The sequence below is a fragment of the Seriola lalandi genome, unplaced genomic scaffold (genome assembly GCF_002814215.2).
Source record: "Seriola lalandi dorsalis isolate HSWRI2012SDOR001 ecotype SW California unplaced genomic scaffold, Sedor1 jcf7180002054262, whole genome shotgun sequence".
NCBI lineage: Eukaryota > Metazoa > Chordata > Actinopteri > Carangiformes > Carangidae > Seriola > Seriola lalandi.
This window is the reverse complement of record NW_019524815.1, coordinates 971,145-989,662: the sequence shown is the minus strand read 5'-3', so window position 1 is coordinate 989,662 and position 18,518 is coordinate 971,145. Positions and strand designations below refer to the sequence as shown.

Genomic DNA, 18,518 nt, shown 5'->3' with positions numbered 1-18,518 from the left:
CAGGTGAACACCTAGGTATTTATAAGTTTGCATCACCTCAAATGTCCTTCCCTCGAAAGTTGCCTGGCTGAAGGGTGGGCCTAGACCTCAGAAAGTCGTTGACCATCTCCCTGGTATTGGAGGTGTTCAGGATGCAGTTCTTGTCGCTCCATTCACTGAAGGCCATCATCAGATCTCTCTCCTCTTCCTGCCTGTTCTTGATGACATTTTTCACATTTCTACGCCATACTGTACTATGATGTTTTTTGACATTTTATGCCTTATTATTCTATGACCTTTTTTTGATATTTTTATGCCTTATACCATCATGTTTTTATGCCTTATACCATCATGTTTTTATGCCTTACTTTAGTATGACGTTTTTATGCCTTCCTATACTATGACTTTTGCTGCCACATATATTATTCATAGTGAAATGCAACTTTATTAAAACAACATATAATTAAACATACATCTATCTTTTATATTTACATATATAATAAAACATATACTGACAGGCTTTGGGATTGATATACATATTTACATTACATTTGCATTTGGACATTTCTGAATGTGAATTCAGATATATGTTTAAAAAGAACTGTTTGACTGTTTTAAATAGTCAATCTCTGTTTTGGAGGGGTGGCGGTGTTGTTGCATCCCTACCAATGTTGAGACCAAGCCTACGCCTTTGGATCAGAGTAATATCAACTGTGTATGAATGCAGTTTAGTATTGTGGTAATGTACAAAAAATATGGATGGAACACACTAGAAAAAACATCTTATTCACTTCCAAACACAGTGCATTAGTGTTTCTACTGAGCACTTCCACTTGGTCAATGTTGAACACAGGTGAAATCTGAGTTGTGAATTGGCCGGAGACAACTGGAGATGTATGCTTGAATTAGTCTGCAAATATTTGCATACCTGAGGGGGTAAAACAACAATACACACAAGAGCATCAAAAGTGTTATTCTGCCACTGAGAATAGTCCTGCACAAATGCATTATTACTGTTGTCTGAGTAATGTTTGCTTAGAACGTCTTTAAACTACTGTTAAAGAAAATTAAACTATATACGTATGACTGGGTAGGGAGACTCTAAGAGATTGAGTAGCACATTGTTGGTTTTGGAGTCTTCAAGGGGTTTGACAATGGTAAGAAGAACTATAGATCAACACCAGACTTATTCTTTACCTCTAAATATGATTATTTTATAATTAATGTTCTAAATGACTATTTAATTGAGCAAACTGGGAACCATAATTTAGACCTTTCAAGAAAATGCTATTTTAAGTGTTACACTGGGACCAAAACATCCTCATTGACCCTTTTTCACAAAAAAATCTGAGTTTCTGTGTAAGAGGTGCCATGAAATTTTGAAAAATGCAAGCCACAGGTTATTTTCTTTTCCAGAATTAAAGTTCTAAGGTACAGGATATCAAGGCCTTTGTGGCAAATTTACAATTTTGACTTTATCGTGAACAAAAAATCCTACTAATAATAACAATAATAATTATGAACACAAACAACAGATAAGTATATCTTTAATAATGAACATGAGCAAATCTAAGAATGTGATAGTGACCTCCGATACAATGGATATTTAATTCAGGGGTGACTTAAAAGTTTTTTTTTCTTTTTTTTTTTGCATAAACTTTCTATATTCCAATACCGTTATATAACTCTGATTGCTCCACAGTCATACTCCCTCTCTTTTCTTTCACTCCAGCATACACACACATACACACAATACAGCAAGCAATTTAAAAAAAGTCACAAACATATACCATATAGGCTAGTCTCTGGGTGTTCATACACTTGACAATAAATCAGTTAAGTATAATGCTACAGTTAAACATTTTGAGGCGATCTCAGTTAGAAATGCCGATACATTAAAGCTTACATTTTCTGAGGATGATGTGAATAGGTTATAGCAATGAAAATGATGAAAATGCCAAGATTATAATGATGTTAGGAAAGAACAAGAAACAAAAAAAATCAAAGTGACAGGCCTGGCTTTGAGTTTTAAAAGCAGTACATGCTACATTTCCTTCAGAATTTCATAAACAGATACTGCTGTTGGAACAGCAGGGAACAGAGGGAAATAAAAGTCACTGTAACAGGGAATAGACAGAAAGCAACAATTTTGTGTTGATAAAAACCTGAACTCATACAGTATATTTATATTTCCATCCTTTAAATAAGAAAGAGAGGGACCACCTTTAAGAGCGTTTGTTCTCTCGACATCTTTTCCCTGAATCTCTGGCTAAAAATTTTGAGGTACATTACTGGGAAAAAAAAAACAAAAAAAACAAAAAAAACAATTGTCATACATTACACTACTGCTGAAAATAAATGTTAAGGCTCCACTCTGGAGAGAAAGAAAATTCCAAATTTTCTCCATCTTAATGTTCAATTTAAATCAGTTTTAAGCCAGGTGATACATTATTCAAAATATTTTTCTAACATTTATGCTTTCTAATGTCACAACCTTGCACGATTATGTCTATGCATACAGAAACTTTCAGTGTACACATTCCTCCACCAAAGTAATACACCCCTCACATGAAAAAAGGGGGAATCATAGAAGTTCTTTTTTTTCTTCTGATAATATAAAATACAACTGGCCACACACAGATAGCAGACATTTGTCAATAAAGTGTTGTTCACTCGTTAAGATTAACCAATACAAGCACTTAACATTTCTCCAACACACAAACCACAAAGTGAACAGTCACTGAATATCAGCAGCATGTTGTCAAGAGATTTTCAAAACAGACGTGCAGATATTTATATTTAGTTAAGAATGCAAGTTCTGGGGTAGCGATAGAGATTTATAAGGCTAAAAAATACAGAAAAAACAAGAAAAATATATATTATTGAAGCGATTCAACTGATGGAACTAGCTTCATCCCTGCACTCATCTTAAAGACTGGGAACCAGGAGCGATGTGGCTCAAAAGTTTGAAATGGGCCAAAGTCAACAAAATTAAATAGAAAAAAATATTAGTTTTCAATTTCTTTATGTCCGTGTTTTCCTTTTAAATCTAAATTTCAGTATGTCCATCCGAGCACAACCGCTTTCAGAAGCCGTCTTCTTCTGTTTATTTCTGACGATCCTATATGGTGAGGAAAGAAAAAACAAGAAATTATCAGATAAAATCAATCAATATCACATGAGACACCTGTAATATTACTGGGCAACGCTGTGATCATATGAGTCAATTACAAGAGTCACATTTTCTAACACCTTAAGTAGTGATGGATGATTCAATGTTATCATTGACTTTCATTTGAATATATTTTGACATTGTTTTACAAAACCACTGTGGACTAAATGAGATTCTAAAGTTCTTTGACACACATTAAATATTTTGTCTGGTGTAATGCAAAACAGTTAATTGCATTAAACATCAATTTCATGATTTTAGGTGTGAGTTTGTTCACATTTGTCAAACCGTGCCAAACTTCATACCTTGATGTCACTATCATTAAATATTCATATTAATAATTTCAATTCAGCTGTCACAACCAGCCCTACCCTACAGAGTCATTACCTGATCAATCCGGGATCGGCTCTGTATTGAGGCGGGCTCATAGCCCTGTTAAAAGAAAATATGAAAAGCCTTATTCAAAAGTCACATTAAGAACACAAATCTCATCACTTTAAATTTAAATATTTCATCAGCAAATTCTCCACTCATTTCAAATAATTTCAAATGACCAACACATACAAAAATTTGAATTAGAATGAAAACCAGCTTATATATAAGGGACTGTATGAATATTATCATTAGGTGGGTGGGGGGCTGTTTTTGTTGATGGGAGAGTAGAATGTTTCATTCCACTTCCTTTTCTGAGATTACATAAAAAAGATCAAATGGCTTTCATGTGTGCTCACAATCAAACAAGCAGGTAGAACAACTCGAACCACACCATGTTAGGTGGTTCAGAATTATGTTATTATGTGGTTTAATTATGACAGTTCAATTTTAATGTAATTCAGATTCATCTTTTTCATTTGAAATCTGGGGTCATGTGAAAACATTATATTTCTCAATTGACCATCAGCAGTCTCATTTATCATAAATGTTTGTCATAAATTTGGAAATTGCTCGTTTTATTTCTAATGAGCAAATTGGTGGGGCATAGTGTGAAAAGTAATACTCTATTAAGATATCACGTTTAAATTGAGCTATGTAATATTAAATTATAAAAGGAATTCACTACCGGTTCATTTTAAAATGAGGGAGGGCATTGCGTTTTTTAAACAGGTGAGACACCCTAATAATTTTCCTACAGTCCCTAAATAACTTATTTTTTTGTAACTCAAAAGTGACATGTGTTAAGTCTCAAAGAAATGACTACCTTTTTCACCACCTCCTCTTCCTCCTGCTTCTTCTCATAGTGGGAAAAGTCATCAAAGATAGAGGTGGTGTGTTTATACTGGGCAATGATCTTAAGCACCTGCTTCGCCTTCTCTAGAGGAACCTCTTGAGTGTCACGTGAGTTGGTGACTGGCTTGTTGTCATTGTTTTCCAGGCGAATATGGCGCAGCTGGCTATTAGGCACGTCCTTAACAAACAACCAGTTCACATCAAATTTGCCCTTCCACTTGTCCTGTGCCCAAACACCAGCACTGGTGCCATAGTCCACAGGTGAGCGCATCTCCGCCACACCGCAGAAATGGCCGCTGCCGTTGACACTGAACAACAAGTAGACGGGACCTTTAGAGTTCATAGCTCTGTAGGCTGAGTCCAAGCGTTTGTTGCCATGCTCCGTGCTGCACCAGATGGAGTACTTGATGGAGCGGTGGATGTCATCCTCAGAGTAGCTCTTGATGATGAACACGCGGCCGTTCTTCAGGTTCCAGTCAAACTCCTTGGGGTTGTAGCTATGGGCTGCTCGCAGCTTCTCCAGCACAGGGTGGGACTCTGATCCTGGCTCTGGAGCCAAACCCCCACCCCCTCCACCACCGTTACCAACACAACCACCATTAGAAGAACCACTGCTGTCCAAGCTTCCACCACCGTAGCACAAGTTGCGGCTGCGTGGGGCTACCCAGCGGGTCTGAGGTGTTGGAGCGGAGTTGTGGTTCTGGTAAGACTGCGGGGGAGGTGGAGGACCCTGCATGGTCATCTGCTGCACAAGGGACTGGGCAGACTGTAGGGACTGTTGAAGGGGAGGTAAGAGACTGGGAGCATGGGAGTGAAGCTGTGGCTGGTGTTGTTGGTGGTGGTGGTGGTGGTGGTGATGGTGGGGGGGCAAAGGAGGGGCCATTTTGGTAGCAGTTCCTTTATTATCCCATGTATCAATGTCCATGTTGTGTTTAATGGGGGGTGGAGGTAAGGCTCCTCCAGCTATGGGTGTACCAGGCTTATTCTTGGTCTTTTGTTGCTGCAGCTTGGCAGGTTTACTTGCAATAGCAGCCCACGATGTAGGTTTTGGAGGTGGCATTCCAATTGGTGTGCCGCCGTTGCCCGTGGCAACTGCTGCAGCTACGCTGCCACCTCCACCGATCACAGAGCCTGCACTCTTCACACCCGAGCCACTTCCTGTCACATCCCCACCTATTTTTAAGCCCAGCATGCCCTGCTCTAGGCTGTTGATACCTGGAGCCTTGCTCAGGGTGTCACTATGGAACCCCGTCTGGCCATCTGGGACTAAGGTGCCTCCTAGAGAGCTGGGTGGGTAGCTGTAACTCCCCCCATAGGCTGAACTCTGAGTCTGCTGGCCCTGAGAACCACTGGTGCCCCAAGCAGAGAAGGCTGGGTTCTCTGGGAAAAAGTTAAACCTGTGAGGATAGATGCTGCTGCTGAGCCCACCTGGCTGCCCAAACACTGTGTCGTGCATGAAGTGATGGTCTCCATTGCTGAGGGGGGCATAGGGTGTCAGGTAGGGAATTGGTGGGTCACCTCCTGTAGACCAAGGAGCCTCACTGAGAGGGTAAGGAAATCCTATGGAGGGGGCATAGTAGCTGGACAAGTAAGGATCTGTCATGGACTGATAGCTGTTATTCTACAAGAAGAAATAGGATAGAGATTATTTGTTAGGGCAAGAGAATGCAGTAAAATAGATATTAAATTATTCAAATTCAGGGGTGTTTCCCACCTGATTGGACTGGCCGGTGAGATAGGGCTCAAAGTCATTGTCATGGACTGTATCCTTCTGGTGGAGGGAGCCATTCTGCACTGAAACTGGAAAGGCTGCAATAAAATCAAATTCATGTCAAAGCTTTTCATCAGAATTTAAAAATAGTTTTAACAACCTAATGATGCAAAGTGTATTATGAAGGCTAGAATAACTGCAATCTACGGTGCATAATGTTAGTACAGCAGTAGAGATTTCACATGATATCACCTGATTCAGAACGCAGTTAACAGTGATGCAAACTGAACACCAGGATATGCTGCCTGGAAATATGCAAATAATAGGTCTTCTGCACCAGGATTTACAGACATTTCAACACCACCAACACTTATACAGCAGACTAAACCAAGTCAGGGAATTAAAAAACAAGAAATGTATGGGCGGTCAACATGAATGATGTACAGTGTTATGTAGAGATTTCAAATAGATTATCCTGTCCAATGCTGAGTGGTGGTCTGCTGGATTAATGTAACCTTTAGAAGGGTTGACCTTTTCAAATGTGCAAGGTGTTTTCAATTGATAAGCTGCTGTCCCTTACAATGATGTTTGTTTGGTAATTGCATACAGCTACAAAACAAACATGGATCACAATACATAATGATGCAAAAACATTGTTTAACACTTTGTAAATATTTTTGGAGTATCTCTAAATTTTGTAGATGTTTAGATTCTTTAGATTCCTATCAATCACACAATACCATCAGACAGGGAGGCTTCTGATCAGTCCCAAATTCATTCTGTAGTATGACAATGACCCCAAACATTCATATTTTCAGAGACAAGAAGGACAAGTCCTGTAGCAAGTAAACTGGCCCCCACAGAGCCCTGATCTCAACATCAGAAAGTCAGTCTGGGATTGCATGAAGAGTCAGAAGACACTGAGACAGACTAAATCCACAGAAGAACTGTGGCAAATTGTCCAGGACGCTTGGAACAACCTACCTGTTAAATACGATGAAAAACGGTGCACAAGTGTGCAAAGGACATTTAGATTTCTTCTGCTTACTGCACCTTGGTGGCATTATTATATAAAGCATCTTCACTTTGGTGTTAGTGCCTAAAACATCTGCACAGAACTGTATGAGGTATCTGTTGACAAATATATACTATGCTACATATAAACTGGATTATGTGAAACATCTTTAGATAAACGAATATCTGGAGGTACATTGAACATGTATGTCTTACCTTTGCTTGCATCTTGTCCTTTCGATGTCTTAGTGGTCATATTGAAAGGAGGAATGCATGCGAAAGGAGGAAAAAAACAAAAAAGCCTTGCATGGGTCACGGATGTTATACAAAGCAACACACATTATCTTGAGATGCATTCAGACCATTCATCTGAAAACCAGACTGACACAAGAAAAGCCATCAGCGTCGAGCGGTGTGCTATGTTATGGCAACGTCTGGCAGTCAGATACCTCACTGGAAGCTGTGGTCCAGGCCTTCGTTATTTACCAGTTTTCCAGCTAACCTCATCTTTCAGCTGGCTAACTAGCTGACTAGCTGGCAGTGGAGGCATCGTCCTCAGAGTGGGGTGCACACACCGCACATCTAGGCTCCCTGTGAAAAATAAAATCCTGAAGCTGAGCGTGTGCCCTCGCTGCTTACCTGAGGGTCGATACTCGCGGCAGACATCATTCATCCACCAGGTGTTGTGTTAAGCCCTGACAAGACGTTCAGTGTGTCCGCCGTGTGTAAGGCTAATAGCAGGAGAAGCTGCTCCGCGTTACTTTGCTAACAGTTAAAGACAGTTAGCAGCAGCCGTTGGCCGGTGTCTCTGCTCGGAGCGGACAGTTTGCTTGTCGTAGCCCTGCTGGCACTCCGTGCTGTCCTGTCGACATTAATCCAGCGGGGCTTCAATCCGCTCCGACCCCCCCTCACCGTTAAATTAAAATCCGACCAGCCTCGGTGGCCCTGCTCACTTGCCCCAATGGCAGCTTCATCCGGGGTCTAGGGAGCGGAAGTGACGTCAGTGACGTAAACGACGCGTCCCCCGCTACCTAGCAGCAGATCGGTGCGTTGCGTTGTGCACATGGACTGTATATAAAATACACGATACTGTATCCAGTTACTACGAAATGAATCGGCAACTACTTTGATTTATCGTGTTAGGTTGTTTTTAAAGTGAAAATGTCCAACATGCCACAGCTCCAGGTTGACATTTGTGAGGATTTGTTGCTTTTTATGTCTTGTGTGACAGTGAATTGTTTTATATTTTGGACATTTTTCATTTTATGATATTTCATCTGAAATAATTTGTTGTGCCACGCTACATTAACTTTACTATAAATACACTGTTTTCTAATTTAGCCTATTGACTTACTGAAATGTAAATTTTCAGTGCACGAATCAAAATCAAATGAAATTAAACTGGCCGACTTCAACAACTTTAAGCTCTTGTAGCTAAATTATTTGGCCTGGATCCGACCCCGAGCCATCATAAGATCTGGGCCAGATCGGCACAGCAGATCTGGGCCTGTGTCTTTTGACACAACGGGCCAATACCGGTGCAGATCCATTTTTTGAATCTGGCCCGGGCCGATTGCCAGAAACTGCTCAGTTGATTAATCATTTAAGTCATTTTTGAGAGCCCAAACACCCAGTATTGTCTGAATATCTGAATTATTTAGGTTCTGACTGTAGGTCTAACGAAATAAGATATTTGAAACCGTTACATGGGACACTTTTCACTACTTTCTGACACATAGATGAAGCAGTTAGCTAATTGATTAATTAAGAAAAGAAAAGGCATATTAGACGAATATAACTGCTAGTTGCAAATATAAACACAATCGGACTTCAGTATATAAACACGAATTCAGTGCACACATCTGGAATAGGCCTAATAAAGATATAAAATAATCACTAGTGGTTTGAAATGAAATGAATGAAATTTTGTTGGTAGGCCAATTGTTAAACAAAAATGCTGCATAACTGTCATGTCCAGACCAAACTAATAGGCTATTATTTTTGTTCCCACTGTTTCTCTTCAATTCTGTAATCTCTTAGAGACTAACATTGTTAGTTCTATGCACATTTTTATTGGAAATATTGTTATTTGGAACAAGCACTAATAAACACATAAAAAAGGTTTTGAACTATGGTACATTTGCTGCAGCAACAATCTTTTTCTCTTCTCTTCTGGGTGATATACATTGTAAATAGGCTTGTTGCATCCAACATAAATACTGCAGTACAATACCACCACACTCATCCTTTAAAGATAAAAAAATGTGTGCAGCACTCCATTACCAGCTGTATTGTAGATGTGGTTTATTTCACTGAATTATATCATACACTCCAGAACTTCAGATGTTTCACTTTCTAACTGGAATGACACATATGAATAATTTATACATTTTACAAAACAGCAGAAAGAAACTTATCCTTATTTACAGAGTTCAAATCACACTTTTATATAGTGACAGATATTTGTACTTGAGTGCTTAATATCCAGTGATTTCCATCTCTCACTCACTCACTCACTCACTCACTCACTCACTCACTCACTCACACCTCGCACAAGTGATTTCCATCTTTCACTCACTCACTCACTCACTCACTCACTCACTCACTCACTCACACACACACACACACACACACACACACACACACACACACACACACACACACACACACACAGGTAGACTTTGATTTATATTTACAGCGCTTGAGGCCTGAGGAAAAATACATTATAAATACGACTACGCATTTTCTACAGTGATATACTGGTAGTTCCCTTCTTGACAGCACAGTGAGGTTCAGCATCTGGGACAGATGTTTGACAGACAACCAGGATGACAGCTTTCAGAGTTGTTCCATCTTCTGCCTGGCTCCCTCTCAGCTTTTCCCAAACACTTTCTTTCTGTGGTTATTTATAATCTGAACCAAATTATAGAAACATATAAAATGTTGGACAAAAAAGACGATGAAACAGTCATAAATAGATTGGGGGGCAAACAAGAGGGATTGGGATACCTACCCATCAAGTCTTTACACTAGAAGAGCAGAGAGGGTTTGGATGGATGATGAAATTCACCAATGAAATTAACTACAATAAATAGGAATAGAAAAACATAAATGAATGATAAACAAACACAAATCAACCCCGCAAATGTAAAGGCAACTCAAAAATGGAAAAGGCAGGAATACAATACTAATGCTTCCTCATCATGGATTATTATGAATTAAATTGTACATTGTATGTAAAAGAATATATATTTGTCAAATTAAAGATATCTGTGTGTTTGCTGTGTGTGGATGTCATTGATCAGGAGCTACTTACAGCTGTCGTCCTCATCTGAAAAAGTGCTGACGACATAGCAGGCATAGACAAATCCAAGGAGCTGTGGAAATTAATAGAAAAATGCATAAAAGTTAATTATGAGCAATGAAAAGTGTGAAGTTTTTACATTTTCTAAAAGCATGCTCTTCATTGCAAAGCATAATTTATTGAAAGATTCTCTTGATAGGCTTTATTGGCATTTTGACTCATCACACAGGAAAGGCACAGGTGTCAATAATAAGTAATTAAAGCAAAGAAAACAAATAAATCAATGATAAATAACCCGTGTTTCTCCTATGACAATTCAAAATATCTACTGTGAAAAAGGCCAGTTGTGTCCTCAGATGTATAGAGCTCCTATATGCACTGGGAGAAATTTTCAAAAGTACATTGATTTAAAAAAAATAAAAATAAAACACTCAGTGCTTTAATTAAGCAAGTAACAGCAGAGCAAAGTCACTACATGAGGTTAGTCTCATGGGAGATTTGTGGTGAATGGCACCAAAAACTAATGTTTGTCATCTGATGAGTACTGAGTCAACAGTGTCACAACCATGAACAAACTCTTTCTCAAATGTTAACTAGAATTACTGACCCCAACCTTGAAACAAGACAGGTCAAAATGGCTGGACCAAGTATGATCAATATGCAATGTAGTTGAGAAGTGTTGTGGAACCACTGTAAACAACTGACTGTATCTTATTTGCATTCTGCCTAGTGTCAGCCAGGTTCTGCCCTTTATCTGTTTGCTTCTCTCCTACTCTCTGTGCTCACATATACAGTATTTTATTACAGCCAAATTCCCAATACAGCTGTTTACATTTACATATTTTTATGTTCCTGGTGTTAGTAAATGGAACAATATGAATTAGTGACTGAAACACAGTCCATTAAGACTACATATTAACCAGCAGTCACTTCCGTGCTGCTGCTCTGCACTGCTAAATTCCTGATTTTATAACTGTGTCGTCTGACAACTGCTGCTCAGCCTCTGTGCCGATCACTGAACAGAGTGGACGTGAGAGAGAGGGCAGTTGTGCTGACTCTCTTCAAAATAGCTGATAGATATAGATTTTCTAGTTTAGTCTCTAAATCTAGTGACAAATGCAGTAAGTTGGTAACACTGCAGGCTGTAAACGCCCCTCTGATAGAAATGTGTCAATTTATTTTGAAAGAGCAACAGCCAATGGGGAAACTCCAACTCAATCACGTGGCATTCAGCTGACCAATGGTGGAACTATGATAACTCCATCACTTACTTAGTCAGTTACGGATATTTGCAATTATAGGCCTGGCTCTGCTGTTGCAGTGCAGATCCTACAAATGCTGCTTTTTAAATATAAATCAACAGTTTTTCTGCTTTCATTCAATTTTCAAAAACCTTAGCTAATAGCCACACGTTTTTTTTAGATTTTAGATTTTTCAAGCAAAAAAGGAGAAAAAATATCATATATTTGCAGATTTCAGCCTCTCAAACGAGAAGATTTGCTACTTTCCTCTGTCATATATCAGTAAAATCTGAATATTTAGGGTCCTTTGGTCAAACAAAACAAGACATATGAAGATGTCACATCAGATGTCAGCTCAGTGAAATTTTTTGACAATTTCTAGAGTAAACGATTAACTGAAGAAATAATCTGCACATTAATCATTAATGACAGTAACTGTTAGTTACAGCCCTTATGTCAATAAATGAAATGCATCCATGATGCAGAAGCTGAAGGCGTAGCTGAGAAGCTCTGCACACTAACTAGATATCAGTCTGGTAATTTGATGCCATTCTTAAATGTTTTCGTCTGTGTTTTCCAATTTACATTTGCTGTTGCTAAGCAACAGTTTATTCCTATATGTGCAGATGCATATTTATTGATATTAAAAGACTTTTAAATGGTAAGTAAATATGCTTTTCAGATTAAGTTTTAAAAGCATCATGGAGTAATTCTGTTGAAATTTTGACTTGTTTAATGTTACCGAATGTAAACAGTGATATCACACAACACTACTGTGATGAAAGAGTCACTTAGGCAGGGACTCACTGATATGAGGAGCTGGGCGATGCAGTGCAGGACTTCTATGTACTGGTATTCCAGCCAGCAGCTCAGCACTGTAGTCAGCTCAGGGTTTTGCTGGTTGTGCCACCCGGCAGAGGGCAGAACCTCGCTCTCACACCCTGGCCCGTTGTCTTTCCACCAGGAGCGATGTGACGACACTCCAAGAGAGAGAATATCACTGTCCTGCAGTAACAAAACAGACCAAAGAGGTGTGAAGGCAACGTTTCAGCTCCCAGGTTCTTACAGATAGAGTTTCTGTTTCATTAGACTGGGTGCAGGAGAGAGTATAAGAAAGATGGGGAATGGATCGGATCAGCAAGGATCGGACTTTAAACATGATATAGTTTGATATGTGTATTTTCATTATATATTGAGCTTGCCATTGATTTGTTCATTGTTCATTTGTTCAAGTAATTTTGTGTGTAAAATGTCAACAACATTGTCACATTCACATCAGAAGTTATCAGACCCCGAAGATGTTTTAAAACTACTTCCTCAGTCCGAGCATCACTGAAAAAGAATCTTAAATTATATATATATTCTATGGACTTTTGCTTCTGGCTGGTAGCACGCTCAAGGATTTCGAGAGATTGACTATAATATATAATGTGTCTCCCTTTGTTTTGATTAATTTACAGCCTCATGGTAGAAAACGTTATATTTCTGGAGCCAAATAACCAGTAAATGTTTAGTATTCTTACTTGATTAATAACTAATCTCATAACCAATGTATTATTCTAACACCTTCATTACAAACAATAAAGACCAGAAAATGACAGTTCCGTATGTTTCAGTGTAGACAGGGGACATAAACAGTTGCCACTACATGAAATAAAATATTTTTTAACTGAGAACAGAAACACACTGTACAGGCTGAGTATCATGTGTCTGTGATTGGAGGTATGGGCTTGAGACATCGAAAGAGCTGAACACAGTATTTAGGACCTGTAGCTGTGTGGGTCTCTAATTATGTGACACTTAAGTGACCATTAGACTTACCTTTGAAAGCCCCCCCAAATCCAAGTAGAGACAGCTCACAAAGACATTCCAGCCAACCCACAACAACATCCACAGCAGGTACTGAGCAAACAAAGAGACAACATGATGGTGAAAATGAATTAAACTAACAGCTCTTCAACGTTGTGTAGCATATGGATCCTCTCTTTTCTTACAAATGCCCTTCCATCTTAATTCACAGGTCCCCAAGATAAACCTGTGGTGTCACAATATGATCAAAGACAGAGACAAAAAACCCCACAAATATTTCTATTACACAAATTATTTTTTTTAAAAGAAACCTTTATCTAAATGTTGCTTGTTTCCTAGGAAATACTGGATACCACCTGAGGTCTTCATAAATCCTTCCAATGAAAGAATCTGCATACTGCCACTTATATTATCATTACTATAAGGTGTTGATGTAATAATGTTTGTTATTGATATTATTGTTTTTTTTCTTTCTTTATGTAGTATAACTCAGCTCTCAAATGATCATGTCACACAAAGCCCACATACACATCAAAACACACCTTAATGCAAGCAGACATATACAAACACATCTCAAATACTTGAAATGCACCACTTCACTTTCTTGCTGATAGTTAAATGAGAAGATTGATACCACTCTCACGTTTGTACCATTAAAATGTAGCTAAAGCCAGAAGCCAGTTAGCTTAGCTAAGCTCTACTACATTTATTTGCCAACTATGGTTACTGGTTTATTTTTTACCTCCGCCAAGGATGTTATGTTTACATCCATGTCTGTTGGTTTATTTGTTTGTTTGTCAGCACGATTATGCAAAAAGTATTGAACAGATTTGCAACACACTCGGTGGAGGGATGGGGTACGAGTCAGGGAAGAGCCCATTAAAATCAGTTTTCTGTGACCTCTTATGAAAAGTCATTATCTAATTGGAGCTCCTTGTCATGTTTCAGTTGTTTATGAGTGGTTAAAGTGGCAACTTAAAGAGGTAAATTCATCCAATACTTCACAACAAAAGTAAAGATTAGATTAGTCAAAAAATTTGTGAAGCAGAACTTGTTTCTTCTTCCCTTCAGAGGAGGCCCCAACTCCTAGTTTGTGAACCACTGGACTAAACTATCAAACTGTATATAAAGTAGTTAAAAGTATCTCCATCATGAGCAGCTAGAACAGTCAAATGCTGCTTCTACACTGATGCATCAGTATTAACACTCATATATAATAATACAGCAATCACAGGGGCCATTTTACTGCAGAACAAATGCTTTTACATTTAAGATTTCTAGGACATTTTGCTGATAATACAAAAAGTCTTTAAATCAGACACTTTCCTTACCATAATGACGTAGCGTGATCTGTACTGGATGACACCAAACAGGCCCAGGATGACCATGATGGTGTGAAAGAAGTTGATCATGATGGGAGCCCACTGGTAGCCCAGGAAGTCAAACACCTGCCTCTCCAGAGCAGTTATCTGGAGGATCAAAAGAGTAGCAGCAGAGTTTAAATGATGAGTTATAAATGCACCAGTCTGTGTCCTGTGCTGCTTTGGCTTGTTAGTGATCTTTTTCTTGTGCATTACCAAAAAGTTGTCAAGGCAACTGAGCCTCTGGGGAACAAAGCGTAGAGACCTGGGTTATAGTGTTATGTCCTCTGAGGTCGGGGCCCCAGTCAGTCTTGAAGGGGGGCAGGGTGGGAAACAGAGAGGAGGAGGACAAAGTGGGTGCAGCCCTTCATTGTGATGGCTGTAGTAGTAGGCGGCCACTGCATTTCATAAGCACCTCCAACTACAACAAGCTTACTTTAAACATGTTTCACAAAAAATATAATTTTGGTTCAGCTGTAACCAACAGTTATTTTTCATTATTGATTACTTTGCCAATTGTCAGAATGAAGTGGAAAATGCTCATAATTTTCCATATTTATTAGCTAGTTTTATCTGACCAAAATTCCCAAACCCACAAATATTCAATTTAATATAATAAATAACCAAGAAGACCTTGCAAAATTTGTAAAAATTTGCATTTTTTCTTAAGACTGTAATTAAACAATGATTTGATGAATATTATCAATTAATCATTTCAGTTTCATTTTCATCATAATTTCATCATTTTCAATTTTCAATTTCATTTTAAATTGCAGAGGAAATCGAATCAACAATGACAATGTGAATGGAAGGTTATTAAATGACAACAAAGAATATGTTAAAATAGTTGATTTAAGTTTTTAGATTATTACAATATTGTACCCCTTTGTCTAAATGTAAGATTTTACACGTTAGAAAAATATAAAAGGTGAAAATGTAAAAGCAACAATAAAGGAGTTTTCTTTATATAATAAATAGCAAGTCTTTTCAGGTATTTAATTAATTAAAACTGCAGCTTTAGAATGTAATTTAAGTTATTTTCTGTAGTAAAACTTGGTGTTTAAGTAGCCTATTACATACGGGAAAGACAGGCCTGATGTGTAAGCAGATGTGTTTATGTCGAAGCATCATGTGTGTGAAAGAAAACATCTTACCAACTGCAGACAACACAGCAGGATCAACATGCATCGTGCCGAGCAGCACCCCATCTTCTCCTCTCAGTTCCCACTGGATCTGATGATGATGATGATGATGATGATGATAATGATGATGATGATGATTATGATGGTGTGAATAACAACTGTGAAGTGAGGGGGCTTTAAAATTTCCTCAAACCCAAGGACTAAACCTGCGGAGCTTCAGGTCCATTGCCAGACGTGTGAGGAAACGCACAGTGCACTTCTACCTCATGAGGGAAACACGTAGGCTGTCCCTGTGTGGAAACTACGGAGAAGGGGGAGGGTCGGCTGTATGAGGAGTGATTAGTGCCACACAGCAGATGAGGGGGAAACCCTGAAGGACAAAGTCAGCCTCAAGATGCTGTGAGGCTTTTTTAAAAATGGGCGCATCAGTGAAATTTCAGGAGCTGTTTGGACTTCAGGTCAGGTTTCCTTCCAATTCAATTTCCATTGAATTTGCAAGAGAAAATGCAAATTAATGTGCATTTCCATCCACTACTGATAAGTAAATATTAAGAGTTGATCAAGATAAACAGCTGGTGACACTAATTCTCCAGTCTGGTGTTGCAGAGGAGGAGGGAGCAATGAGATGATGCAATTAAAGGAGCACCAACCAAAACTTCAAATGGATCATTCCTGTGTTTTTGTCAGATTGTAATTATCAATCAAATAATCCTTTTATGGCAAAAATCGTTTAATCTTAATTTTGTGAGTGATAAATGAATTTGACATGGGTAACAGGAATGAGAGTTGACCCATCCATCTGACCCTTGACCTCCTCATTCTGTGGAGCCTCATAATTCTTCCTCTTTTGCTTATAATATGTGTCATTTTGTTCAATTACCTGAAACAACTGATGCTGTCAATCGATTATAACCCTTCAAAAGGACCAATAGGATGTCATATAAATCCTCTGTTTCTCCCTCACTGTGGCATGGATTGACCCTCATACAGCAACACCGTCGTCTGCACCCTGATAGGTGGTTGTTGTTGCACAATGCTGCAAAGACACCAGTAGGTGGTGGTAGTGGTGGAGTTACAGGCTTCAAAGGTGTGTGAGAGTGACAAGGTTAAAACAAGAAAAAGAAAAGAAAAAGACATTAGTGCTCTACTTTAGAGTAGGTTATTGATGACTGAAGATTTTTATATTGATCTTGATGTGAAGCCTGTTCATACGATGCAATTTGACTTGGAACTCACTCCTGTATTCAAATGAATGAAGGCTCATACCAACGGCTTGACCTGTTATTATGTTGTTATGTTCTGGGTCAGCGAATAGATGGTGTCACACATCAACCATGTATTTCAGAAAATCTCCCCAGGAAAGAAAGAGTTATTTAAAAAAAAAAAACACAGTTTCTTCTTTTGCAGCACACTCCACACCCCTTGTCATTACTGAGTCTTCAAATCACAGTAAACTATAGAGTCTAAATGGCTCTTATCTGCCTCTCAAATTAACCAGAGCGCACGTGCACCTTTAGCACGGACTGAGAAATCCTCCTGAACCGGAGTCAGTCCATTCATTAGGCGGGAGAGCCGCAATACCTCGTCCTTCCGAGGGATGACGCTAGAATCAAAAGACTAATTCATAATTGGGGGGTCTCCAGCTTTGCCTGTGTCACATGGAAGCACAGTAGCTGAGCCGAGGGGATGCGAGTAGAGATGGAGGGGGCTTGAGGGACTGTGGAGGAGAAAACCTGGCACTTGGAGATAATAGTGGAGATACAGCGGCGGCGGCGGCGGCAGCAGCAGCAGCAGCAGCAGCAGAAGAAGAAGACAGGCAGGCAGGTTAGACACTTCACAGCCTCCACTCCTGGCTGGCTGCGGAGCAGAGGAGCGCGGATAGGGCGCACAAGGGGGTCAGCGGGCGCTCAGAGGGTGCCACATGCAATATGCTGCATCCCTGTTTGGTGAAGCCCAAGAAGAAAGCCAAGTTGTCGCATTTGATTGATTATGCTCGCGGGGAGCGGCTGGTCCGAGTGGAAGCAGAAACTGAAGGAAGCGACCGGGGTTGACGCTGTGCCTCCCCAAATCTCTGAGCTGAGTGAGTACAGGGGATGCTATAGCGCAATGCTCTGTGCCCGTGGCTATGTGACAGGCTGGAGGGAGGGAGGGACGGAGGGGTGGGAAGTGGTGGTGGGGGGGTCATTCATATGTGCCTATAGATTGAGCTCGATAAGCCGCACACGCACTTTCCTTTATTCATCCAGGAAATGTAGCCCGGCGCATCGCCTGTTTTCCTTTGTGTTCGCCCTGCCTTTTTCTCCATCTCCACCGGTCATACATTTAACACACACAGACACGTGTGCACCCACCTCAGCGTTACTGCATTGCCTTTTGTGATTTAAGCCCCAAATGAACGGATTCATCAGAGAACTTCATTGTGATTTGCTGAGAGGAGGGCGCAGGGAGCCTCCAGTCACGCGTTTTTCCTGTGTAATATCCCCGCCGACTGCGAAGCATAAAGATAATTAACGTTAGACCCTCCGTTAACATTTGCAGCCCCCCCACCACCCCCTCCT

General features: G+C 39.6%; 3 protein-coding genes across 4 annotated transcripts in view; 1 reads left to right on the top strand and 2 right to left on the bottom strand.

Annotated features, from left to right (window-relative positions):
• Positions 1-1,509: 1,509 nt before the first annotated feature.
• Positions 1,510-8,076, bottom strand: ythdf1 (YTH N6-methyladenosine RNA binding protein F1). The gene is made up of 6 exons (XM_023405116.2): positions 7,743-8,076; positions 7,320-7,347; positions 6,093-6,187; positions 4,350-5,999; positions 3,539-3,583; positions 1,510-3,100 (listed from the first exon to the last, which is right to left on the bottom strand). The coding sequence occupies exons 1-6, from the start codon at positions 7,770-7,772 to the stop codon at positions 3,086-3,088; spliced, it is 1,863 nt and encodes a 620-aa protein (XP_023260884.1). The 5' UTR covers positions 7,773-8,076; the 3' UTR covers positions 1,510-3,085.
• A 1,314-nt stretch (positions 8,077-9,390) lies between these two features.
• On the bottom strand, positions 9,391-16,200 carry nkain5 (sodium/potassium transporting ATPase interacting 5). Of its 2 annotated transcripts, XM_023405137.2 has the most exons (7): positions 15,973-16,200; positions 14,789-14,926; positions 13,470-13,550; positions 12,456-12,653; positions 10,420-10,480; positions 10,117-10,185; positions 9,391-10,016 (listed from the first exon to the last, which is right to left on the bottom strand). In XM_023405137.2, exons 1-6 carry the CDS (start codon positions 16,024-16,026, stop codon positions 10,133-10,135), a joined length of 585 nt encoding a protein of 194 aa, XP_023260905.1. In that variant the 5' UTR covers positions 16,027-16,200; the 3' UTR covers positions 9,391-10,016; positions 10,117-10,132. The 2 variants fall into 2 exon arrangements, with proteins under 2 accessions (XP_023260905.1, XP_087029759.1); XM_087173633.1 differs by having other exon boundaries at positions 9,391-10,185.
• Positions 16,201-17,665: 1,465 nt separating this feature from the next.
• Positions 17,666-18,518, top strand: part of LOC111654223 (uncharacterized) — a 15,943-nt gene continuing 15,090 nt past the window's right edge. Inside the window, exon 1 of the mRNA XM_023405156.2 lies at positions 17,666-18,040. The gene's annotated coding sequence lies outside the window, so the exon portion shown is untranslated. The remainder of the gene's footprint in view (positions 18,041-18,518) is intronic.